The 25,934-nt window shown below is 41.0% G+C and overlaps 1 protein-coding gene across 2 annotated transcripts; it reads left to right on the top strand.

Moving 5' to 3' along the window:
• The first annotated feature begins 219 nt into the window (after positions 1-219).
• On the top strand, positions 220-24,882 carry tcf3a (transcription factor 3a). Of its 2 annotated transcripts, none has more exons than XM_074688153.1 (20): positions 220-752; positions 4,400-4,496; positions 4,901-4,970; positions 11,752-11,825; positions 12,770-12,845; positions 13,513-13,553; positions 13,715-13,850; positions 14,250-14,299; positions 15,628-15,727; positions 16,093-16,229; positions 16,354-16,504; positions 16,618-16,676; positions 17,287-17,359; positions 18,481-18,557; positions 18,688-18,861; positions 19,013-19,124; positions 19,268-19,400; positions 21,543-21,778; positions 22,159-22,290; positions 22,401-24,882. In XM_074688153.1, the coding sequence occupies exons 2-19, from the start codon at positions 4,443-4,445 to the stop codon at positions 22,281-22,283; spliced, it is 1,878 nt and encodes a 625-aa protein (XP_074544254.1). In that variant the 5' UTR covers positions 220-752; positions 4,400-4,442; the 3' UTR covers positions 22,284-22,290; positions 22,401-24,882. The 2 variants fall into 2 exon arrangements, with proteins under 2 accessions (XP_074544254.1, XP_074544255.1); XM_074688154.1 differs by lacking the exon at positions 21,543-21,778 and adding an exon at positions 19,939-20,174.
• Positions 24,883-25,934: the final 1,052 nt, after the last annotated feature.

The raw sequence follows: 25,934 nt of genomic DNA, 5'->3' as shown, positions 1-25,934 counted from the left end.
TAATGCTCACGCGCACACGGACATTTTTTGTAGCTGAGAGCAAAATTTAAGAGCACGAAGCCCGTTGGCAAAATGAGGCTGCCCTAAAGGTCTGCGATAGAACATATTTGGCTTCTCCGCGTGCCCATCAATTTGTCGTCGTATCCTATTGGCCCGCCCTCTGATATTATCATCCCATCCTCTGCCACTCTGCTGTAGGGCTTTCCGCTGTCTCCCTCCGCTAGTAGATATAGACCCCCACGAATCGGTGGTCCACACTGCTCATTGCGTGTCTCTTGAACAGCCATTTATCTGTGGCATTTCGCGATCACACTGTTATTCTTCGTGTCAGGGAAAAGACTGTTTAAACTTGTCTAATTCGGTTTTCCTTGCGCTCGTTGACATTGGACACCGCTGATGTTTCTTCGTCCATGTCCTCTTGTAGGCAGTGCTGCGGAGTGATATCCTTGGAACCGACAATGTGGAGGCTGTTAAAATGTCTACTTGGAAAATGAAATGGTTACAATTTACCTAACTATACGGAAACGGGGTTAACGTTAGAGTTATGGTTTGTGTTGGGGACGGGTTTTTAGTTTCGTGACATATACGACAGCGAGACGAGGCAACGGAGGATTATTTCGTATTGCCTCCGCTCGGTTTTCATCAAGCCAACAGTCCGGACCACGGGGGGAAGGATCCGATCCCTAACTTTGTTTTTCTCCCTACTCCAGCCGTTGATTTCTCCCAGTTGGATGCCACACAATTGAACTCAGGTAAACGTAAATTTTGATTCACATTCATATGAAACACATGCACGTGAAACACAAGTTATCTAACACGCTGGGACGGGAGTAATGATCAAGTTTTAAGCGCATCGTTCAAGTTGTAACCGAGTGGCACAGCCGGGAAAAGCGGGGTCTCGGATTCTCGTCCCCTCGGCCTCGGCGAACTTGTAGCGCATCAACTATTACTAGCTTATACATTTGTGGTGGAAAAGACTGCTTTGTTCACCTCAGTGGTCCTTAACGTTACACTAAACTGGCAGACACACGGACCGGGTTAGCTGTTCAATAAGTAAGCCGCTGATAGGAGTATTAACGTTTTCAGTAAAGAAACGTAAACGTTGACGTATCAGACAAAGGCTGTAGGTTTATTTAGGCTAACTATCATTCCTGCTTTTGGAGTGAATGGCAATGTCTTCTACATGGTAACATGCTACATTGTATTGAATAGGGTAATTTTCAGTGTTGTGCTAAACGTAGACTGTTAAATTATATACTTATATTTATTTTAAAAAAGTATAACTCTGGGATCCCCCCCCCGCCACACACACACACACACACACACACACACACACACGCTCTTCACCCACTCACCCCCTCTATCAATAACAAGCCACCACTAACAGGAAAGTAGTTAAAGCTTTATAACCTGCACCCTGCATGAGTTAGTCTATTACAGAAAACATTTAAACATCTCTTTTCTTGGTTTTGACTGTACAGATCAAACTTTGATGGTCTGGGTCTTTGTGTTCATCAGTGCCCCCGGTCTGTAGCTTGACATGAGGGGGAGGCAACAGGTTTTAGGCCATGTAAAGAGTCCTGCAGGATTAAACCCTTCCAACAAAGCGTTGAAAACACCCCGTCTCATATTAAACCACAGCAATGAAGAGTTATGTGGCATTATGGGCTTTACAATGTTATTTCCCAAACGGGCAGACCGGAGGTGGGGGTGCTCAAGACGAGCAGCTTCCATTTGTTAGGAGGGGCCAAACACTTATCCCCCATTTTGACCTTAGCTCAATGAAATGCTGAAAAGTCAAGATAATGTAGTCAAAGAAGTTTGACTTTTTTCATCATGGAAACACGTTTTGCTCTTGTTGTTCAATGTTTGTTAATTAACATTACTGTATTACCTGAACTACTATTGCCATAGCATTTTCACCCTGGACTCAGTCCAATGTTATGTCTGCAGCTGGCTGGTATAAACAAAGTGTTTATGTTTTATCATAGTTACAAGACATCATATATCTTCAGTATTGCTTTATGAAACACTTCTGTAATTCATCGTACATTGGCATACAAATTAGAAACTCTTCTAATGCTGCTGGTAATATAGTATTATATGAATAACTCAAATAGCTTAACCTGTTACGGTTTAAGTGTATTATGGCTGACTAAAATCTATGCTTAATTCATTAGCTCCAAATTGATCAAAGCTATCAAGCATTAGCAGTGAGAATCTCAATAAAACTATTAACTCCAGGCCAGTAAAATCAGACCTTCCTATAGTTAAAGTTAAAGGTTGTGTAGTAGTATGTTTACAATCTTTTAACTTCACTGTCATTACATGTGTCATAAGAACAGGCCACTTAATACAGATTGCGTCTAATCAGAAGTGCATAGCAGTGATTATAAATAGTAACAGATATATACATACAGGACTATAAGGTATGACATAAGGAATAAATCATCAGATTGTGTTGATAGCTCATTGATGATCAAATACATGTTTGATGTTATAACTTGTAATACTGTTAATAAATGTTGTTTTAAGAGACTGAGTGTCAGTGTTCAAGCAAAATTCCAAACTGAATGCTCTTTTTTGACTTTGAACGTAATATTAAAACTAACACGTTGATGAATTAGCAGTTTAATTATTGAATATTGTTGCTTAAAGTACTAAGTGTCAATATCAGTTAATGTAGGGTTAGTCTGTTTAGGCCAGCTATCATTTCACAGTTTACAGTTTCATTCCTGAGCACTGTAAGTCTTAAAAATAATCTCAGCAAGCATTATTTCATGAAAGCAATGGCCTGTAGACCATGCAGAGACTAGGGATGCACTGATACTGATCCAGGTATCAGGTATCAGTGGATCAGTCCCCCTCAAAGCTGGACCTGTATCTTTGGGAAGAGACCGATCCATGGTGCCGATCAACCAGCTTTCACCCTTTTCTTTTTTACAGGCGCTCTTGGATACTTCATTTGGAATGTTACCTCTGCTCTGATGCACTTTCTTTGTTTTTTTGTTGAATTACCAGTCTACAGGGTAAAACATATTACCATCAAATATTAATTTCTGCCCATTCTGAAGCATTTTTTTTTACCAAACTTGCTGGAAAACATTTAAATATCTTATATTTGAATAAATATTAACTTCAGTAATTCCATACTCATTTTTTGCCTTTCACCTAAAACATTACCAGTCTTATCCCACAGTGGGGCATGCAGGTTATTATTAACTCTGGTATCGGATCAGTATTGGTATCGGTCGAAAAGTTGGATTGGTGCATCCCTAGCAGAGAAATTTAATATTCACTTGATTTCACATCAAAGTATGATACTTTAATACTGGGTATTTCCCTTCTGGTTCACTAAAAATGTGTGAAAGTGTCATGCATTGAAGTGTTGTACTCACATGACCTGTCATCCCTTTGATACAGGCTTGTAACAGTGCATTACATCATTAGTACATGGTCAGCTGTTTGAGGGTCTGGTATGGTGTGTGATGGCTCTGTGTGTCTTTTAGAACAGCTAGTGGAGCTGGTAGGGTTCTGGGGTAGAGGAAGCAGCCTGAGCTCAGGGTTGGACAAACAACGGGTGCAGTGTGTGGCCTGTGGCTGGACCATGTTTGATGTTGACAGGCTGGTCAGTTCTTAGAAGTGGCTGCGATTTTGTTTGCTGGTCTCCTCTGTGTTTTTGATTGGTCAGTAAGCTTCAGGTATTGAGGGTTCAGTGATCTTTTTAGATTACATAAAATAGGAAGCTGACATGATTTTGGTATTACACAGTGATTTTTTTGGAGCATGCCATCAGGAATAACCACCTTTAAATCATCTACCTGAGTCATTTGCCTCTTGAGAAGTAGATATCAGCTTGATTTTGTGACCTAAGTCTGGACATTGTCTAGCATTGTGTGTATTGCATTCATTCCTATTCAGTAATAATTGTTTCATATAAAAGTGCAGTGGTATTGTTAGTAATGTTTTTGTCTGCTTAGCAGCTCTATTGCTGAAACACTTTGGACAAAGCAACAAAATCAGACTTTTACAAGGTGCAACAACTCCAGCACCTAGACAGGTTTAAACATGTCTTTGGTTTAAGTGCCCAGTTGCCCAAAGTGTTATGAAACTGCTTACCTGCCCCCTACCATATCTGGGATGTAATCCCTTCCTCTTATAGGCTGCTGTTTTGCTGAGTGGAACCATGGTTTATATGCATATTATTTTTTAACTTACATACCTGCTTGTTTACCTCAAGCTCATTGCACTCAGTCTCAGTTTTAGTGTGACATTTTGTTTAAAGGCCGTAGTGTGGTCACATGAAGACCAAACTCTTGAATGTGGGGAAATCTGGTCCTTCTGTTTTTGGCACATCATGTTTCATCTACACTCACACTGTCCTCATCTTCATTTAAAGCCGCTTGCTGACACCGAGAGCCACGAGTGAACATCAGCAGAGAATGGCTACAGTGGAAACAGACAAGGAGCTCAACGACTTGCTGGATTTTAGCGCGGTAAGGTTTTCATTACTTGGATTTATGATTTAAAAGTTGAATATTTTAGTCTACGCTCTCAGAGTAACATGTCCATTTAGCTTGATTAATGGTTCCTGATCACTGTTTGGGAGTTGTACGTTAAAATATGAATGAATTTCAGGGCGTCTATGACTGGGTCAGTCGGTCAGGCTTTGATCAATTGCAGTGCTGTTACATCAGCCAACTGTAATTTTAGCTGTCACTCAGTCAGAACTGGTATGTGTAGATTGTGTCATGCCCATTGTAGGTGTTGGCTCATGAGGGTAGGACAGAGGATTGAATATTTTAAACAACCAACTGATGAACATTTGTCCAAAAGGAAGAATAAATGTCTGGTATGGATGTACAGGGTTTTGTTCACATCACCATTTCTGTCTTTTCAGATGTTTGAGCTTCCAGTTTCGAACGGCAAGAATCGGCCAACTACTCTCGCCAGTCAGTTTGGAGGTTCAGGTGAGATAAAAAAAACAACCTTGTTTCTTTCTTTTGTTTTGATTTTCTGACTGTTAAATTTACTTAAGAAACACACCTTTCTCATGACTAAAGAAAGGTTTGAATAAATTACAACAGCGAGCTCATGTTGAACTGCCTTGATTGGATCATCCAGCGCTTCATACACACCCTGGCAGTAAATCATGACAGTAATGTGCTGTTAAAGCCTCTTGACATGTCAGTACCCCAACCCCCATTCATTCAGGGCGTTTTGTTTGGTCAAAGAGAATCACACTTGACCGGCTCTCATCTTCTCGTGTTAGTCAGGTTTTTCAGATATATTTGGAAAAACCTCAGAAAGACTGACAGTTTTGTCTTGTGCTATGTAGCTCAGGCGTCATCTTTACGCTCCCTCATCCTCGCCTTGCAGGTGTCCCTTCCCTCACCTTCTCAGCTGTTGCTATTCAATCACTTGAGGACAAAGGCAGGAGGGTGGGGGTTGATGGGAACATCTCAGTGAATGTCCTCTGCTTACCATTTGGCAGAGTGTATCTTCATGCCTCTTGCTTTGTACCATCTGACAGCTCACTCACATCTATTAACCATCTTCATCATAACAGCTTACTCCTCAGAGAAACTAAGGATCAGATTTTATTTTATAGTATTTTTTGTTAGTTTTTTGTGCTTCAACAGATCTACTCACCTACACAAGCCTTTCTCTGTCATCTTCTCTAGAAGTGCAGTAGGTCTCTGGTCTGAAACAGGATATTGAAGTCAAGATGAAAGACAGGGCACGTGATGGCAGGGTGGAGTACAGGGGTCTCTATTTCTTCTATTCTCTGGAGGGCCACTTGCTTATGCTTTTCTGTGTGCTTTAGAGGAGACATGTTGATGTTATCAATTCAAAGTCTGCTTTTGGCATTGTTCCTCAGCTCAGAAATTATACTCCACCTATAGTCCTTTAATTTTTTAAGAGTTAGACATTCACCTTTTCTCATATGGAAATCCAGTTTATGCCCTAATGGAGGACAGCTACAACTGTCTACTTTAATTTATTTATTCAGACATTCAGGGATGGGGAACATGTCCAACTGGATAAACAGTTTTGGCATTTTAGATTTAAACAGGTCTCAGCTGTTTTTTTTTATGTACATGCTTTGATTTATAAAAAGACGATGTTTACTGTTGATTTTATTATGATATTGGTCATGATCTGAAACCTTTAGCAAGTATTGATTAAGGTTACTGACTTAAGCCCTTTGCACACCAGATGCACATTTTTCACGCGATTATTGCGCACGTTATTTTTTCTTTTTCAAACCTACTCTTTTTCACTGCAAGCTTTCACACAAACCAAATTCTTTCGCTGAGCAAAATTGTGGCTTCTATTTTTTCAGAGCGAGGTCGATTTTTCCTAAGTTTTGCTTGCGACGAGTACACATCCGACCAATCAAAATGCTCGTTGTTGACAAGTCACATACCAAAACATTCAACATTAATTGTGTTTGTGTCCCAGCACTTGTTTCTTTATGACAAAAGACAAAAAACTACAAAGACAACAATTACAAAGACATTGTTTGGAAGAGAAAAGCGGGGGAGATTGAATATGACGGCTCCAAATGTTGTCGCAGTTTTCCCTGTTAGCGCAAAGGCCTTTAATCAGCCATGTGTATTAGACTGTAATGTTCATTAAATAATAAGTGTTTCTATTGTAAAATAATTGTATTTTATCAGAGTACAAAAAGCAACAACAGCATGGTATCAGTATCGTCAATGGTAATATAAGTCGTCAAAAAGAAATGTCTGTGGTCTACTGTTTCAGAGTTAAAAATCATCACCAGAGCTGATGAACAAACAGTTTTTCCCATTTTTACACCCAACTTTTTTAACATTAAACAACTGATGTTTTTTTTTATTATTTATTTGTTTTTTTTTTTGTTTTTTTTGGGTAAATATCTCCTGGATGATGAAGTTAGGTACCCAAAGACTTTGACTAAAACCTGTACTCCCTGATTGTATCTGCTCATCCATACATATATCCAGCATATTGACAGAAATCCTGCATATAAGTGCTGGGCAGATGAATGTAAAGCTACTCATTTTTTTTCAGGGGATCTCCTGTTACTTTTCGCGCTGTTGCCATTTTTGCATTCCTACATGCACAAATGTTATTTCAGCAGAAAGCAGCAAACCCCAACGCTAGATTGAACAGGATAGCAGAGTGAGGTATCTGGCTGGCAGATTAAACAGCTGCCATGCAGCGACTTTTTCCTGGTGTGGTTAGGGTTTTGGACATGTGGAGGTTTAATATGTAAGGCTCCTCCCTGTGAGCACCATCAGTAATAATAATCTCTGTATCCTTTCAGTCCATGTGAGTTTACTTTCATTGTTAGTCTCTGGAAACTGAGAATCCAAAAATATGTTTTTACAGTTTCTCGTGGACGAAAATACAAGAGGGGGAAGTTTGTAATTTACATAAAATGTACCATATTTAAACCAGATGTGAATAGCGAGTGCTCTTCTGTTTAAAACCTGTACACACGGTTGGTTGGAATGTATGTTATTTGGCATAGGGTCTAATGTAATCTGTGTTTGTCAGTGGATGAGAGCAGACTGGTGTTGGAGAAGTCTCTGGTGACTCACAGGTTAAAACAACCCACCTTGTGTTATTGTACATTGTTCAGTATTTCATTAGCAGTGTTCACTCTCTTGAGGTTTGATCTGACATCATGCTTTGTGTCTGTGTGACTCATTTCGCCAAGGGAAGGAAGAAGGTGAGTAGACAAAGAGGCACACGCAGTTATAGGTGCCTGGGGCAATGTTCCAGTAAAAACCAGGGCTTGTCTGCAAGTTGGGTCAATGTATGTGCCAGAGTTTTGCTCATGAAGCTTATGACTCAGGCTGGCTGTCTGTTCCCAGTATCTCTTCCTGTGTAATTATAGACTAGCCATGCTTAAAGGGGCGTTGCATGCTGGGAGGAGAAGTGCATTGGGGTTCACCAGAGAATTTGTCTGATGTTACTCAGTCTTTTCTTCATCTTTCTCTCTCTAGTCCTGTTAGTCTGAGTCGAGCACTACTCATGGTTTCCTATTGGTTTTGGCACTGGTTATGGCACTAATGGGAATCCAGATGTGAAATCCATAATATTTTGACAGTCAAAAAGTGATTTTCATTCCTATCTAAAGTAGTTTGAACTTTTTGAAGCACCTCAGATTTCAACTACATGTTAAGCTGTGCACAGATTAATGAGGAAGTGATTTAACATCAGGAACATTACGAGTACAAACCCACAAAATCCTACAGGAGAGAACAGACATCTGCAGAAAAAGTTTATAAAGAAGTCTGAGCTCACTGAGAACATCAAAAAGATTTCAGACATGTTTATAGTTCCATTATGTATCAAATAATTGACTCTAATGACAAAGACTGTGATCTTGATTAGGGCTAGATGATATGGCCAAAAACCAATAACTCTGTATTTTTAGGCTGTATCACGATATACATCTCTAATTTTGATTTCTCCTCTAAATCACTTAATTAATTTTTAAATCAACCCTTTGATGCTTAAAATGGCACAAGTATAGTGACTCAAGCAGACCCTTCAGTTGGATTTTTAAAATGTGAATGTAAAAAGGGGAAAATCCCAACAAGATTAAGTTCAGCAAAACTTTTTATTTCAGACCAAACTTAGAACTATGTAGATATTTGTAGTTCCAATAAAATAATTCACTCTGATTTATTCAACTGCCTGATTATGTTATATTGTATTATATTATATTATATTATATTATATTATATTATATTATATTATATTATATTATATTGTAAAAATTAAACTTCAAAAATAACACGAACGATGTTGCCTCAGAACCTTATTTGTTTTCCGAAAACATTGCAGCCTACAGTATTTTGGTTTTCAGCTGTAAAATAACACTAAGCTTCTCTCTGCCATCATGCATCAAGCAGTGCACAGCTGAGTGCCGTGACTGAACAGCAAGCAGGAGAGGGCGGAGGGGGAAAGTGCACAGAGAAATGAAAGTGAAACTCAAGACCATGTTGCGTTTGTTTCTCATTGTGGAGAGTTGGTAGAGATTTAGGCAGGGATCATCATCCAGGTTGCAAAGCAAGCCCAAATAAGCAACTACACTTTACAAAACAAGTCCATAGAAGCCACAACCCGCAACTGATGAAAAGTGCAAGCCACTTTTTTTCCCCTCCTCTCTTGATACAGAAACACACGTGTAAGAGAGATTTCTGGGTGGGCGGGGGAGTGTGGTGGCCGCTGTGAGAGGAGCACCAGCAGAGCAGCAGAGAGTGAAAGGAGCATAACTCCATCTGAATGCATTTACGTGACTGTTTGCACTTGATGGTACCGAAATAGCCATTATGTGCAACAACCTGCAATACATTACATATGTTAGATATATCCCCCATCTCTAATCTTAATACATTTTGTCTGGATTCATTCTTCAAACTGGGTAGAGTTTTTGGATTGTGGACTCCCTGTGCAAGTTAACTCTATTCTGCTGTATTCCAGGATCAAAGCAAATAAATGAGATTGAAAAGTTAGCTTCAAGAAAACAGCCTTTTTATGTCATCTGTTTTATTTCTATTGAGGATGTTGAATGTTTAAAGTATTTTGCTGATGACATATATTGACACGACCACATAAAAGTGAGTCTCAAGAAAACAACTTCAAGGAGGTTTTACATTTTGCAGTTCAGAGGGGGAAACCCGTCAAGTGTAAATCAAACGCATTGACAGAAAACACAGCGAGTGTGTTAGTGAGGCCAGTTACACGTGATGTTTTTTCTTCAGCTGGTACCAGTGCTACTGGAGATGATTTGTGGTCACTCTTATACTCCCCTTTTCCACCAATCAACGGATGCAGCTGAGGTGTGGGATAAAAGCATCAAAGTAAAACGGCACAAGTATTGTTTATTTGAACAATGTGAGTCAGGCAGGCAGTCAGGGAGAGTAACAATGCTGTGGTGACACATGATCTCCATACACATATGAAAACATGCTTGTATGTGTTGTGGTGATTCAGATTTGATACACTCATATCCACTTAAATTATTACACTTTTTTGGTGCTATGATTAAAACCTTACTCATCAGTTTTTAAAAGGGGGGAGTCAGTCCTAAAAACAAAATTCTGATTGATTAAAAAGAACCTGATCAGATTTAAAATCATGTGTATGTTGATGAAAATATGTGGGTAAATTTGAATTAAGCTTTAAAGCCTCTTAGTTCATCTTAAGACCACTCTCCCATGTCTTAACATTTATCTCATAAGTCCATCCCCTTAGGTGTGAATAATCCCCCATTATTCCCTTTCACAATCCACTGATTCCAATAGATTAGTGTCTGGATTCATACATAACACCTGCTTATTCTGCACCTGAATGCCTGGGAATGGGAAGTACCATACAGATATCTCCACGTAAGATGTGGAGATATCTGTAGAGTGCAGATTCCTTCCTTCAATCAGTGAAACGAACAGACATGCTTCATATTTCTTTTCAAAGAGCTTTAACAATCTTAACTTAAGTCCTGGTAAAAAGGAGGAAAATACCACATGTTCCTGCCTCACTAATTAGCTCTGAATCTTGTTTTATATGCTGATGGTTCTGAGTCTGTGTTTATGATGAAGGTGTGATCACTTTGAGACAGAAGCACCGATAAAAGTAAACCTTCATTTTATTTTTCTGACTGGCTTATTTAATAAAGCAGCAACAACAGACATGTTTAAATACAATTCTTGAATATCCAGTTGATTTACCTTGTTTTGTCAGTTTAACTGCTACCTCTAACACACATTTCCAGAAGACTGTGATAAATTCACAAACACAATCGAGGCATTTTCTTGTCAGCTCGGGCGCTGACGGCTCTCAGCGGTAACCAATGGTTCATGCATTTTATTTATCGTCTTTGATTGACGTGCAGAGTGACAGTCAGCCATAGAGAGGGGACGAGACATTGTCTCCTTCATCTCTTATTCTGCTGGTGTCGTGCGTATAGATCACAGTTGTCACGGCAATCTAGCAGCTCTCAGCGCTGTGGACCCATCATTCTGTTGTACCCCTGATCCTGTCATGATTCTAGCCCGCCTCTACCCCCCCTCCCCTCTCCCCTATCCGCTTTTTAATTAGACAACAAAACAAAAATATGAATATTCATAAAGCTCTGCTTCATTAATATGCACAATTATGCAAATTGGTGCACAATTAAGCCTCAGCTTTTCCCCAGAGAAGCTGTGTTGCAGTGCGAGCCGAGACTTCGAGGGAAAGGGGATGGACAAGAATTTCTGCTTCACCAATCTTTAAAATCACTCCCTCCAAATCCGTTTACCTCTCTGAAAGCTGCAGCACTCTGCAGCCGACGGATTCTGTTTGTCAGCTGATTTAGACCGAGACCTCTCGTCTGCATTTCGGCAAAGGTGTAGGTGCCTAATAGGGAAGAATAAACGGCTTCAGAATGACTGTTGCCATGGTAAATGTAAAGGCGAGTGGGAGAATGAAGAATGTCGAGGATGATTCTGGGAGTCTCATACTGGGTGTTAATTATTCAAACTTCCTACAGCTCATATCCATGCTATGTGACAGTGCTGTCACTATGCTGTCACTGTGTAAGCCGTGGAGTGAAGCTCTTTAATGAGGGTAACTTTGAGCAGCCTGGAAAACCTGAATCAAAGCAGGTCAACTTTGTTATCCGCCCAAGTGAGACGAAGTTCTGCAAAGTATTAACACCTTTTACCAATGTGTCTGTAATAACGTCTAACTTAGTTCTTTGTCCGTCAGGAATGGATGAGAGGAGTGGGTCCAGTTCCTGGGGGCCAGGACAACAGAACAGCCCGTCTTTCAACCAGGGAAGGGTACGTTACCCCTTACTCCACTGAAACTGGCATGAAGACACCACCATGTAGAGCCTGAGAGAAATGCAACATAGGTTTGGTTTATGATTTCAACAAAACAACCACACACAAAGTTCAGGATGCGTATTTCACAGCATTAGCTTGATAAACTGAGCTAATGTGACTACTCTCAAGTTTTACTGGAAATGAAGATTGATAACACCCATACTAAGATGTTTTTCCACATGTGATAAACAACTGTTAGTTTTCCCGCTGTGTAATAAAGTCATAGTACATCCCCTATACTCACTGTTGTAAGGATTATCTTTCCTGAGGGAGCTATCAGCCCTGTCACAACTACACATTAGTTTCATAAGACTCTATATATTTCCTAGTTTTATGTGTCCCAGGATAGTGATGGGTACCTTTCACATTTGAAACAATACGGTACCGATACCCGGTACCTGGCAATCGGTACCAGTACTCAACTGTACCAATTTTCAATATTTTTTTGTGTTGATGTGGTAAAAAATATCAATTTGTTTACTAATAAAGTAAGACATTTTTTCAATTTAACAAATTTATTCTTCAATATATAACCTTGCAATGATGTGTTCATGTCCAGCATGGAAAATCGCCTTCTCTTTCAGTACCTCACAGTCACAAGGATGCATTTAGGTACCTAAACATGGTACCTTTCACGTGAATCTGTACTTTTGACAGAATTTAGTCAGTACCTATAAAAGTACCTAATTCGGTACCCATCCCTATCCCAGGATATTAGCAGTACATACCAGACTGCAAAGTCTTAACTTGACATTCAGATCATGGTTACTGTCAAACAGATCTACTGATTTTAAAGTGAAAAACATGTCGATAGATAATTTGTAAAGTGGGAAAGTAGATGCCAGTAGATTTTGGAAAGAAAATAAAACATATGTTTACTCTTCTATTTCTTTCCTCAGGGTTATGGAGAAGATAACCTTTACAACGACCAGGGGGGCATTGCCTCGGCCCCTGTATTTGGATCAGGGATTGTTGGTAAGGAAGTCCAAATGCAACTAAGCTGTTGAAGCTGAGTCACCACAACCTACACATAGTGTCTTTCTGAAAACGCCAGAGAATGAAGGAAAGTTGGGTGTAGAGTTTCTATTTATAGGCCCAAGTGAAGGACAAACTTGCTGATTGAGATGTACAAGTTTGTTTCAGTGGACTGTGTGCCTGAGTGAGAACAATAGGCTGTTTGTTTGAGAGAGCAGCCGCTCACTGGTAAGACACTAATTTACCACTTTAGGGCAAACCATATTTATGCTTAGGTGGCAGTGGATGAAGGGAGCAGGGTAATCAGGGAGGATGGGTTTGTTTGTGTGTTCAGTGCAGGAGGGGGTTGGAAAATGGGGGTGTAAAGGGCACCCATGCACAAACAAGGCTTTCCCCCGGGACTTGGAGGGACTATAGCTCCACTCTGTTTAACTGTCAGGGGAGGGGGGGACTAAGGTTGGGCACAGTTGTCCCTGAACCATTTATAATACGCCAATTTGTTGTTGTTTTGCTGATCACGGCCATAAATACCACACAACATCACGTAGACTCACCTAGCAGATGGAAGGCACCCACATAGGGAGCGAAGAATAGCCAGATTGAGATTTAATATCGACATGAAGGCCCAGTTCCCACAGTCATGACCTGATGTTTTTTCCCCAAACAGGGAAGACTGAGCGAGGACCGTACTCGTCGTTTCCAACACAGGTAAATCATTCACAAAAGCAGGTTCTCTTCGGCAGTATCATTATTCCTCTTTTTTATCTGCAAGATCTTTACCTCTATCCTTTTTCTATACCTGTTTGAATCTGAATTTATTCCTCCTTTGTTTTTACACTTAATGAGCCTATACTTTTGTTCATCTTTAGCCGGGCTTTATGCCGAGTGAGATACCCATGACCAGTCCCAATGCTCTCTCCCCATCTGGCCTGAAGTCCAACTCCCAGTTTTATCCTTCCTATGAGGGTAACAACCCTCGCCGGAGACCCACACAGGACCCCATAGGTGAGGTTTTTAAGAACAGTGTTTATCAAAGAGAATCTTCACAGAGCAGAAGTTTTCGATTCCTCATATTTAATTGATGTCAGCGTGTATAATCACTCTTACTGTCGAGGTTTGAAAAGGTGTTTGAAAATTCTCACATCTGCTTAGTTATAGAGAAGAAAATAACTGTTCTCTCAGATGAAAGTGGCTGAACAACGTCAGGCTAAAACACCTTTTGATGAGGCATTAATGAGTAGTCACAGGACAGATGGATGGATTGGTTCAGCAGAACTTCAGAAGGAAGGGGGCTGCATAAATGAAATCCCTCACTGGTGGTTGTACTTTCACTTCTGTGATAAGTGAACATCTTTGTGTTTGTTAGCGTGCTCATGTGATTTCTGTCTGTCTCCCTCTGCTTAGATTCACAGCCAAAAAAGATCAGGAAGGTGCCCCCTGGCCTGCCCTCCTCGGTGAGTACGAGCAGCCACGAATGTTGGAACTCATCACCATACACCTCAGTCAGTCCACAGGAGTCCGTGTTTTCATGTTTCACGCCCACTTTCACATTCCATTTGGCAGCTTGAGCCTCTCCCTGGCTTGCTAAGCGGTAAAATCTCTGCTATAGAGAACATCCAGCTCCTACAGCTGTGTATCTGGACTGCTTGAGTAGAAAAAAAGGCAAAGGGGGAAAAAAAGCCTCTCATTCAGCCAGTCACTCATTTGCAGCATGTATTTATAGTGTGTCGTATTTGTAGGTCCTTTACTTTATGGCCACATTTCTTCCCCTCTGCTGAGTGCACTCGTCTGACCGCTGAGGGGAAATCATCCTGGGGTTTGATGGTTCTTACTCCACCTCATTTTTTCCCTCCTACTCCTGCTCTCTGGGCACCCCATTTCCTCCTTTTTTTCTGCCCCCCTCTTCCTCCTCCTCTTTTTCTCCACCGCCCAACCCCCCTCCCTCCCTCCCCTTCCACCCAACCCCCCCTTTTTCTCTGACTCTCCCTCTCCCTCCCCCATCCCTCTATCCCAGCTGCCAGTGGAGTTGGCCGCCGTCCAGGATTCGGCAGATGGTTCAGTAATTAGGAGTGCATCTCTCCGTTCCCTCTTCTCCTCTCCCCTCTTTTCCCTCTCCTTTTTCTCTCTGTTTCATCAAATTACTCAAGAAAACTTCAGTCCACTGGATTTGAGTTTTGCAGACAGTTTGATACTCCAACACTTCTGATTCAGAAAGATGTGGAGGTTCATAACATTGCTTCTTTAGTACACATTATACTATGCACCAAACCCAACTGCAGCTCTTACTGTATGGCCACCGCGCTGTGTTTAAGAGTGCGGATTATGTATCTGTAAAGCATTCACAGTGTGTGGCTGTTAACAAGATACAATGTAAAAGGCTCACAGAGATGGGGAATAGCGTTCAATGAAACCACTGACACTGCACATTCAGCTCATAATGCTCAGTGCTCTACTCTGCAGACATGTTGCAACAGCCTGTTTATTGAATTAAATAGTAAAACCAGATAGTAAAAATTGACTCCAGTTTGGGAAGAAGCTCATGGGAGCTGTTTTCAATTCAAATACCTTTTCTGTCAAAGTTAGTAGGCATCTTATTTGTAGATGCTGTCTTGACTAAATATAGAGGAGCTTCTAGGAAGTTTGTCAACAGAAAATCACACAGACAGTATGCACTGCACTCGTGGCATTCAGACTGGGCAGGCTACCTAAGATATGATGTGTTGCTTTATGACAGAGCTTTGAGGCACTAAGCTTGAGAGTTTCACCCGTCTGCTTTTGGTAGGTTTATGCATCGGCCTCAGGAGAGGATTTCAACAGGGACAACACTGGCTATCCACCCTCCAAGGCAGGGAATGTTTACCCTCCATCATTCTACATGCAAGGTCAGTGCAAGCCAGACTCCCTTCATATCCTCCTCATGTCAGCTGTGTGTGGTTGAAAAGATCAGTCAAGCAGAAACACTTGTTGTTGCTCAATGCTGTTGGTTATATCATACAGCTTATAGTGGACCCGACTTTGGCCTTATAGTAAGAATGGTTGTGAAATTAGCTTCTGATGACAAACTTCATGCTGTAGCTGTATGTCACCAAACACCCTGTGGTGATGTGGCGCTGAAAAGTACATCACAGCTGAATGAAGTCATCACAGTAATGTGACATGTCTCATATGTGGCCTTCATTGTCTTCACATTTTCTCTGGCTGGTTATCCTCCCCTCAACTCCCTCCTCTGCTGGATGCCTGCTAACAGACGGCCTCCACCCACCCTCTGATCCATGGGGCTCTGCCCGGTCGATGGTTCAGCCCGGTTATTCTGCCATGCTGGGTAACTCCCCCCATCTGAGTCAGCATGGCCCCTTCACTGCCATTAACCCCCAAGACAGACTGGTAAGTCCTGCTTTCACACTTAGGATTTTTTTATTTTCTCTGAAAACATAATGAAGTCTTAAGCACCTATTGACTAACACATTATTTTCCTTCAGTTAATTATTTTTTTAACTTTGCATCCCAGAAACGACAGCCACTGCCCCTCTCGCCCCAAAACTACCCCCTGCATGGCAGCGATGTGAACGGGGCTCATCCGGCTGGCTTCCACTCCGGCTCCAGCAGCTTTGGCGTCCCCAGCCACACCCCCCCTATTGCTGGCACTGACACCATAATGGGTAAAAGTGTGCTGTGTTTTTTGCCCTAAGTGCATTATGTGTTAAAGAATATTTTATCACCATTTTTAGGTTCATTGTATGTAATTTTAACTGAATTTTGTCTTCTCTCAAAGCTAATCGAGGAGCAGTGCCTGGAAGTTCAGGCGATGAGATCGGAAAAGCCCTGGCATCTGTAAGTTGTGTCAAATGCATACTCAGACAAATCTTTCATTCATGACTTCTAATGTAACGCTTTGTTCTGTTATCTACACCAAAATTTGAAGGTATATGGGCCCATGGGCCAAAGTCAGCCCATGAGTGATTTTTTTTAAGCCACTGCCCATGTTCAAATTTTTATTGCACATATATTTAAATCAATGTAAAGTAATGTAAATACAGTAGTCAATTATAGGGAAAAAATTCTAAAGCAGGTGTCCAGTTTTATTACTATTCCTCCTTTTACAAGGATGGAAAAAGCACTGTTTTTGTTTCATAGGAGCATGTTGTGTCTCACGTTGTTTAGGTTATATTGTGCTAAATGTCTTTAAAGACGTAGGCCTAGTATTTGTGCCATATGGATGTTCAGTAACTTTATGCTGTGAAATACAGTAAAGAAAAGTGTTTTCATTTTCAAAATTACTTGAATGAGTATTTATTTTGTATTACTATGCTATAGACATAATTGTATTATGCACTGCAACATGAATGTTTTGTTCTCCACCCTAATATGTTTTTGGCCCTTCACTGAAAAGAATTTGGGCACCCATGATTTAGATCATTAAAAAGCAAACTTCTGTGTTTAGATCTATCCTTCAGACAGTTCTGCCTTCCCTCCGTCTCCATCAACTCCCTCCGGGTCCCCCCAGGCTGTGTCAGGTGAGAGAAGCACTTGAGTCATTTCTTCCAGAGGCCTAGAGGTCAGAGAGCTTCTGTTACAGTTCTGTTTGTCATTATGTCTGATGGCATGTGTTATCATTATTTTTGACTTAGCCTGAATGGCTCTTGGTGAATGTAGCTCCATCTGTTGGTTAAAAGTGGAAGTAAAACACTTGTTTTTAAATTCTTTTCTTTGGTAGATTAAGGGATGTTAATGATTTCTACAGTTTATCAATGAAACATGAAATATAAAGCATATAGATGAGTGTATATTTGGATTTGGCTTTGGTTGGACTGATGAATTACACTTTCTTGTTTAAGAAGGGTGGAATGCAATCATGAAACCTCAGAGGCCACGTGGCAATCATTAAAACAGATTTATAAAACATGATCATTTGATATAAGTCAGTTAAAAACCCACATACATGTGTCTGCACATCTTATATTGAATGAAGGCATACATCCCTGAGTAGAGTTTGGAGAGCCATCATTTCACCTGTGTCACTGAGTTCAGTCAGACCTTTTCTAATGCTTGCTCTGAGTAAACTTAGCTCATAGACAAGTTTGACGTCAAAGACTATATTAACATGTAGACCATCTGATTCAGCATATGTTACTTCTTAAAAATATCTACCCTTAACAACACAAGCTTTCCAAGGTTGAATTTTAGTAAAGGTATAGTTCCCATATTATTCTAGTTTCAAAACCTTGTAGTAGTTTTAAATGCTTTTTACCTCAAACAGTACAACCTTCTCTTGATCTTTTAGAGACACACACACAAACACACACGCACACACACACACAAACGCACACCATCCAAATATAGCTTATGAGAGAGGAAGGGAAAATACAGTAAAAATAAAAAGAGGGTGGAGTCACTTCCCCATGAGTGAGCTCATCACAAACAGCTCACACATCATCTTCTGCTGCTGGCTCATAGTGACAGAAATGCAGAAGGGCAGAGGTGATAATCCTGTCCCCAATAAAACCTGGAAATCAATGAGTTACATAAGTTAGCACAAATAAATTCCTGTTGACTTTATATCAAATTTCTATCAGTTTAACAGATACTCTCTGTCTTCATTCTCTCAATCCTTGAAACCCTGCGGTCTTTCCTTCAGGCCCTGCATCCCAGTGGACCCGTTCATCAGGGCAGGCCACGCCATCACCTAACATCGATGAGGGAATTCATTCCATGGTGGGTCCACTGCTCCTTTTTAAAATTCCTTTTCCAGTTTTCTGAGAACACTTGAAATAAATGGATGAATAAATAAATGTCCCCCACATTCAGTCACAGTTGCATCATGGTCCACTGTTTTTTTCTGTAGCCAAGTAAAGTGGAGGACCGTTTGGATGAAGCCATCAATGTCCTTCAGCGTCATGCCAGTGAACATAGGGGACCGGGCCTGGCTGAAATGCACAGTCTGCTCATGTCTGGAGTGGGGTTACCTGCAGCCTTTGCAAACGCAGCCCTGGGACTGGCTGGTCGCCTGCCTGGACTGGTGAGTAAATAACTACATGAATAACTGATTAAAGTTTGCTTTTTTGATTTACAGTGAGAGCACAATGCATGTTTTGTTTGCTCTCTAATTTGAATCAGCACATCATACAGAAAAAAACTGAAACATCTCATGTTAAATTTTTGTCTTGAAGGTGACCAGTCACAATGAAGACTCTGCCAGTCTGCCCTCTAGTGGAGGTCTTATGCATGGCCACCGTGGCCCTGTATCAGTCCAGCAGGGCTCTCAGCTTGAAGGTTTTGCTGGTGAGACTTTCAGTTAATCTGTACACTTTTTGTTGATAACTTTTACAGAAAAAATAGTCATATATTGATGAATTAGATTTTAAATTAGTGACTTTTGCCTTTTTTGGTGTCTCACACGGCTTTTGTGTTAATAAACTGTGCAGGCCTGATGGGAAGCCATAACCGCTCCTCTGCTCCTGAGGTGAAACGAGAGGAGAAGGAGGAGGAAGAAAACTGCTCTATTACCGACAAATCTGAGGATGAAAAGAAAGACATGAAGGCCCACCTTGGAACAAGGTGTCTAACACTTCTTCTTTAACTCATCAGACTTTTCTCTTTGATTGAAAATTAATATTTGCAGTATTTTAAATCTGTTGTGTTATGAGATCAGCTTTTAACTTGTGTGGATAGATATGATTCTCTTAGTTGTCTTTTTTTTATTCCGACACTTGTTGTTAATTAATAAGTGACCATTTTGAGTATTTTAATAGACAGAAAAAAATTGATAAGCATTGATCGGAAGAACAAAGTCAACACTTCATGAGATGGAGCTCGAAGTTGTAAGTAAAGCCATCATGTTTACAGACAAGACTCAGCCACAGATCACTTGATATTACAGGCTTTCTAGGAAACAATTTGAGAACCATCTGCAAACTTAACCGCTGCCAGCCTTTGTAGGAGTTTTTAGTCCAGATGTAACTCTGGAATAAATCTTTCAATGAGGTGTTGACACTTAGCGAAGAAGTTACTGTGTTTACCTGGGAACCAATTTTTAGTAAACTGTCCCCATACTGTTGTTTCCCTCCATCCTCGTGTGCCATCGGCTCTTCGCCAGACTGGACGAAGAAGACGATGCAGATCTGCCAGTGGGGGTTAAGGTTGAACGGGAGAAAGTGCGGAGGTTGGCAAACAACACCCGTGAGCGGCTTCGTGTGCGGGACATCAATGAGGCTTTTAAGGAGCTGGGCCGCATGTGTCAGCTCCATATGAGCTATGAGAAACCACAGACCAAATTGATCGTACTGCAACAGGCCGTAAACGTTATACTCAACCTGGAACAGCAAGTCAGAGGTCAGTGGGTGTCCAGGGAGGAAGGAAGAGGATGGTAGAGCCTCTTTTCAAAATAAAACTCACACACAGCTTCCCTCTCCAGCTTCCGTCTTGCTCACTGTTTGAAATATTTTCAAAGACCTTGTATTAGTGATCGACATATCACAACAGACAATTTAAGCATCATACTCTTTGTAGCACAATGCATCCCAGCAGTGATCTAAAGTAAGGACAGGAGATGAGAAAAGAAGCTGTGTGAGTGTTTTCAACACATACCCATTCTCCAGTTCATCCTCTGAGCTGTTTGTCCCCTGGTGACACATACAGGACGGCTGTTTGTTCTGATGTGCTATGTGTTGCCTTGTCTTTTAACTGGCTGTCTGAAAATGCTTTGCCCCGCCCTTTGACTGGATTAACACATCTGTTTGAATGCTCATTTGCTTTTCCTGCTGTTGCCTCTCTATGCTTTAACTATTGACAACGTCCTTTTAATTCACAATTAGTTATTTCGGCGTCATGATGCCATCAAGAGTTTGTTCACTGACAGCTTGACTAGCATGAGTCCTGTGTTTTGACCTGTCATGTCTTCAGCTTTGCTGTGGCATCAGCTCGTCTCTGCCTCTCAAGCATTAACCCTTTCATTATGCAAGACAAACCTTTCCACCCCACCCAACCTCCATTCATTCCTCCCTCCAGTGTTGTTTTCTTTTTACAGATGCAACAGTGACCTTCTCTGCCTCACATTCAGATAAATACATCTACTCCTGCGGATGTATTTAACACAATGTTCTCCGCCTCTCCTCTTGGCTTCTTTCTCTGTGGCTCTTTCTGTAACGGCAGAGGGTGTTGCTTCCTTTCTCCCCCTCCTCATTATTTCTCTCATTCTGCTGGAAAGTCAACACATCCCCCTCAACTTCCATCCTGGACTCCAGTGACCCAAAAGAAAATCTTCTTTGGCTGGTTAGACCTCAGGGGAGATTTTTAACACCTCTTAAGTTAGGTCAACCGTAAAATTCTGATCTACAGTAAATTTATACCTGACTTGAAATACCTCCTTTTAAGTTTGGGGGGAAAAAGTTTTTATCAGCTCCTCTTCGCTCACTCTCCCACAGCCCACTCCACTGGGATCTTCCTTAGTATTTCTACTGGTCCTGTTTCCAACTATGAGATTAAATTTGTTAGTATTTAAGATAGACATACAGGATTAACTACTTCCCAGTAACAGACAAGAGGATATGATGAGAAAAAGCACAAAGTTAAACACCGTGTTAGTGGTTTAAAGTAGAATACCTGCAGCTGTATGGAAAACGGGTTCAGTGAGGGTTGTGATTTGGGTTTGTTATCCAACCCCTCCAACCCCCTCTCCCCTCCTTCTCCTCCTGGCTGCAGCATTGTCACGGTGACTGATGAGAACATGACTGCCGAGGAGAAGGAGCAAAGGGAGCGAGAGCGCCGCCACGCTAACAACACTAGGGAGAGGGTGCGCGTGCGGGACATAAACGAGGCCTTCAGAGAGCTGGGCAGGATGTGTCAGGTCCACCTGCAGAGCGACAAGGCCCAGACCAAGCTGATCATCCTGCAACAGGCCGTCCAGGTCATACTGGGCCTGGAGAAGCAGGTGCGAGGTATGTCAGCCAATAAAGCAGGGTCTGATCTACAAAGAAAACCAACCATCTCCACTCACAGCTGGACGAAAGTCCATCGCCAGGAAGAGACTTTCCTAAATTTACTCTCACATGGTATTTAGCATTTCTTTTGGCTTTCCATTTGCTTTGAGAAAGAAGAAATAAGGAGAATGTTTAAGGAAGAACATCCCTGCTTCTCTGCCAAACTCTCCACCCCTCATCCTTCCTTAATTTTCCTGTCCTGCTCTCCTGTTTTCCTGATTTCCTTCTTTCTGTTACTGCCCTCACCGCATGAAACCTGTTTTATCTAACTGAGAAGTTAAGATTTGTTTCCATCATTTGGTTCTGTTTTTAATCTATGTTTCCATCAATTTCCAAAGAGCGCAATTTGAACCCAAAGGCTGCCTGCCTCAAGAGGAGAGAGGAGGAAAAGGTTTCAGGTGTAGACCCTCAGATGCAGCTTGGTGGGGGTCACCCTGGTCTTGGAGGAGACGGACATATGTAATACTCAGGTCAGTCCACACCGCCTGAGCAGTGCTCTGGTCAGTGTGTAATAAATGCATTAGTTTCAGTGCTTTGCCAGGCATCAAGAAATTAAGCTGTTGTCTCCTTTCTCTTTCAGTTCCTGGTGATTGTACAGCCCAAGAACACGTGGCCTTAATCTTTCATTGTCATGCATCTCAGTGTGTGTTAATCAACTTTTGGAAAGCACACATGCACACACCTCATTACTGACAAGGCAGGTGGCCACATTCCTGACGATGACACACAAATAACAAGCACACTCTTGTTGAAAGCGGAAAAGATGAATTAATCTTTACAAAACTTTGAACCAAGGACATCAGTTTGGAGAACGTGGAAATTGGACATGAGGACACTCCTCTGATCATGTTTTTATAAGACACTTTGGAGAGTTGCTTTACATGTTGGGAGCAAACCTTGTTTGGATCAAATAAAACTTTTGGATCAATTGCTCACATGAGCAGAGTTAGGATTTATATTGTAGGATAATTATTGGCATTCCCATCTGAAAAGAAGGTCTTACATTCTTCACAAGCAAAGAGGGACGACGGGGTTTTTACCTTATGGTTGAACAAAAAACAGTGTTTGGTTGAAATCAGCCGGGTTTTCTAATCCTGTCATTTGATGACTGAGTTCAAACTTCGGGGATGTCCAACCACCGACTGGCCAATCAAAGAGCTGTCTTCTCATTTTGAAAAGCCCGTAACTCTGGCTGTGTTTGTAAAATCTCCTGCCGTGGCTGTAAAGTGTCACAGTGACAGACTTCCACATTTTGCAGGCTATTTTTCTATTTTGTAACTGTGGATCTCTGAGTCTTATCTCTATAAGTCCTGTACATCTGTTATTGTGGCCATGTGAGTGGAAAAAGAAAGGCTGTTAAAGAGAGACCAACCACCGATGCACACATGAGCAAAGACTCTTTACCTTCCCCTCTGTGAGGCTGCTGCTGAGCAGATACAGACAGCATCCTCGCTGCTCAGCTGAGTGGTCCCTTTGAACCTTCTAATGGAGCCAGTGTCACATCAGCCTGCTCCTGTCCAATCAAACGAAAAGACTCTGTTACAGCATTGTGAACTAACTTTCTTACCACATTTTGGTTGTGGTGACTGACATTTTGATTTCTAAAATAAAGGAAAAAAAAGAAATAATGAGTATTGAAAGGGATCATGAGTGTTACTGCCACCTTGTGGAGAAGTTACTCGATCATCATTGACTGACTTGTTGTGGTTGTTGCTCTGTGATGAGCAGTGTTTGGTGTTTTAATTTGTTTTTTCTTTTCTTGAGCAATTGCAAAGCCTGTTATAAGGACCTTCCTTTTGTAGAATTGATTTATCATTGTTGTTTTTTTATTTACACTTTGTAAGATAGATGTATGAGTTTTGTTTTTATCATTTGGGATGCTTGTTTTTTTGTGTTTACATTAATTTCAACATGAGTCTCAATTAAGATTCCAGGAACAAAGTGTGGTTTTCATTTGTGCCAGAAATGTTAGCAATGACGAAAAGTTATCTGGCTGTAACATCACATGTTGTGATATTTCTCATTTGTTGTTTTTAAATGCCTGTTTAAACACAAAACTGCCAGGCCAGTTGTAATTGGATTTGTCCTATTTGAGACAGTTTCTCCTAAAGTGAGACAAGAATTTCTTTCAACCCCCTTCTTTGCTATCTCGCCTATTGTGTAGTTTAATGAAAGGGTAAAGGGGTCGGTGTGAACGTCTTTGACAGGATTCACTTTTGTTATGATATGAAACATAAAACAAATCAAATAGGGTGGCCTTAGTCATTGACCTGATTTGGAAATTTTAATAATGGTTATTCAACCTGTGCCTGATTACTTCTCATCATGGATAGAGTTGCATTTAACAACTTTTGGGTTGCATCATGTTTGTAGTATAGATGTGTAAAGCCACATATACTTCAGCAACATCCTTCAGTATCAGAACATCGACATGCAGGGTTTCAGGCTGATGATTGGTCATGAAATGTAAAACGATTCATAACTTGATCTGCAGTTTTGACTGACAAAACTGCATTTGAAATTTCTTATCTTTTATGAACCCGTTTTGTTCATTATTTTTTCCTTGGCTAGTATGTGCATCAAAAAAGCGTATGCAGCTGTAGAGTGTGTTTTTACTGGCTTTATCATTCTAAGTTGATGTTGATATGTAACAGTATTTGGTTTACTTCTGCTCAGCATTTGGACAAATGTTGCCAGATGGACTCGCCCCAAATATTATTTTCATTGTCAGTAACTTCAGCCTTTCAGCAGGAAGAGCGTTGTGTTGTGATCTGAAAAGCGACTGCTAAGGACTTGTTTTTGTATTTCTTTATATGACAGAAGTGTCTGCGGTATCAACGTACCAAAACATATGCCTGATGTTGTTTGTTAACAGACCCTTCATGTCCTCCACAACAGATGACCTGCTTCAGAACTTTGTCTTCACTCATGTTTGAGGACATCTATGTAGGTTATGTCCTCAAAGTGCCTCCAGTTTCCTATTTTTTATATAAAAAGTAGATATTGAGAACTGTTGTGTATATAACAGTAATGTAGCAATAAATGTGCCATTTTTAATAACAGTTCCGTGTTTGTCTCTTGTCTTATTTTGACACATACAAAGAAAGAGCTCAGCTAAATGTTCCCTTTAAATGTCTAAGGTATTTAAACCTTTTGTGACTGTTTGAGTTTGGATAGCTCAGGCAGAATGAGCAGGAACGAGGTGGTGAGTTGTGGAAAAAAGTAGCTCTTTAGTTTGTCCACTAGGGGGAGAAATGAGCTGTGTTATGGTTATCATACTGTATTTAAAACATTGTATTTTACGGTCTGTGGTTATCCCCAAAAACTGAACTGCTTTCAGGCCCAGATCTCTTTACAACCTATGTCATCACCTAAGTAAAATCCTAAGTACATCCAAATTACAAAATCAGTATTATCTTGATGAATTAGGTGCAGTTCTCTTTTGTGATGCAGTTTTCTGGCCAAATGGGCCAGTTTTTTAAGTGCTAAGTAGGCCTGGTTTTAGTCTTTCACCAAATGGGCCATAACTGTACAAAACTTAGCTCGAGGGCTCCAAAACTCCTAGAGTGCGTCTGTGAGGTCCACAGGAGCGTCCCCAGTGGGTTTTCTCAGAACCAGGGTTTCGGGTCCCACTTTCAGAAAAACGCAGTTTCTTGCGGGCTTTTTTTCGGGGGAAATATGGCCTGGTTTTAGTCTTTCACCAAATGGGCCTTAACTCCACAAAACGTAGCTCAAGGGCTCCGAAAATTCTAGGGTGCGTCCGAGAGGTCCCTAGGAGCATCCCCAGTGGGTTCACTCAGAACTGGATGTAGGGTCCAACTTTTGAAAAAAGGCAGGTCGGTGCGGGATATTTCTCAACTGAATAAGGCCTCTTTTGAGCCTTTCAACAAATAGGCTGCAACTCCACAAAACTTAGCCTGAGGGCTAAAAAACTTCTAGGACCTTACGTTCTGAGCTCAATTTGGGAAAACCCAAAACACAGGTTTTAGCCCTCAGACCTGATTCAAGATGCATTTTTGTCACCTGGGATGGCATGGGCTTCGACGGGGGACACATATTTGATAAAATTTCAGCCAAAACTGGAAAGTCAAAATTTGGCTCCAAATGTCAGTTC

The sequence above is a fragment of the Halichoeres trimaculatus genome, unplaced genomic scaffold (assembly GCF_033239565.1).
Source record: "Halichoeres trimaculatus isolate MK-OKI-2021-1 unplaced genomic scaffold, fHalTri1.1 fHalTri1_scaffold_15, whole genome shotgun sequence".
In the NCBI taxonomy this organism is placed as follows: Eukaryota; Metazoa; Chordata; class Actinopteri; order Labriformes; family Labridae; genus Halichoeres; species Halichoeres trimaculatus.
This window is presented reverse-complemented; position numbering and strand designations above follow the sequence as displayed.

Coding starts and splice junctions, on each gene's coding strand:
- tcf3a (XM_074688153.1), top strand. CDS start 4,443: ATGGCTACAGTGGAAACAGACAAGGAGCTCAACGACTTGCTGGATTTT. Junction 11,826..12,769: donor CGTCTTTCAACCAGGGAAGG/GTACGTTACCCC, acceptor TTCTTTCCTCAG/GGTTATGGAGAAGATAACCT. Junction 12,846..13,512: donor ATTTGGATCAGGGATTGTTG/GTAAGGAAGTCC, acceptor TTCCCCAAACAG/GGAAGACTGAGCGAGGACCG.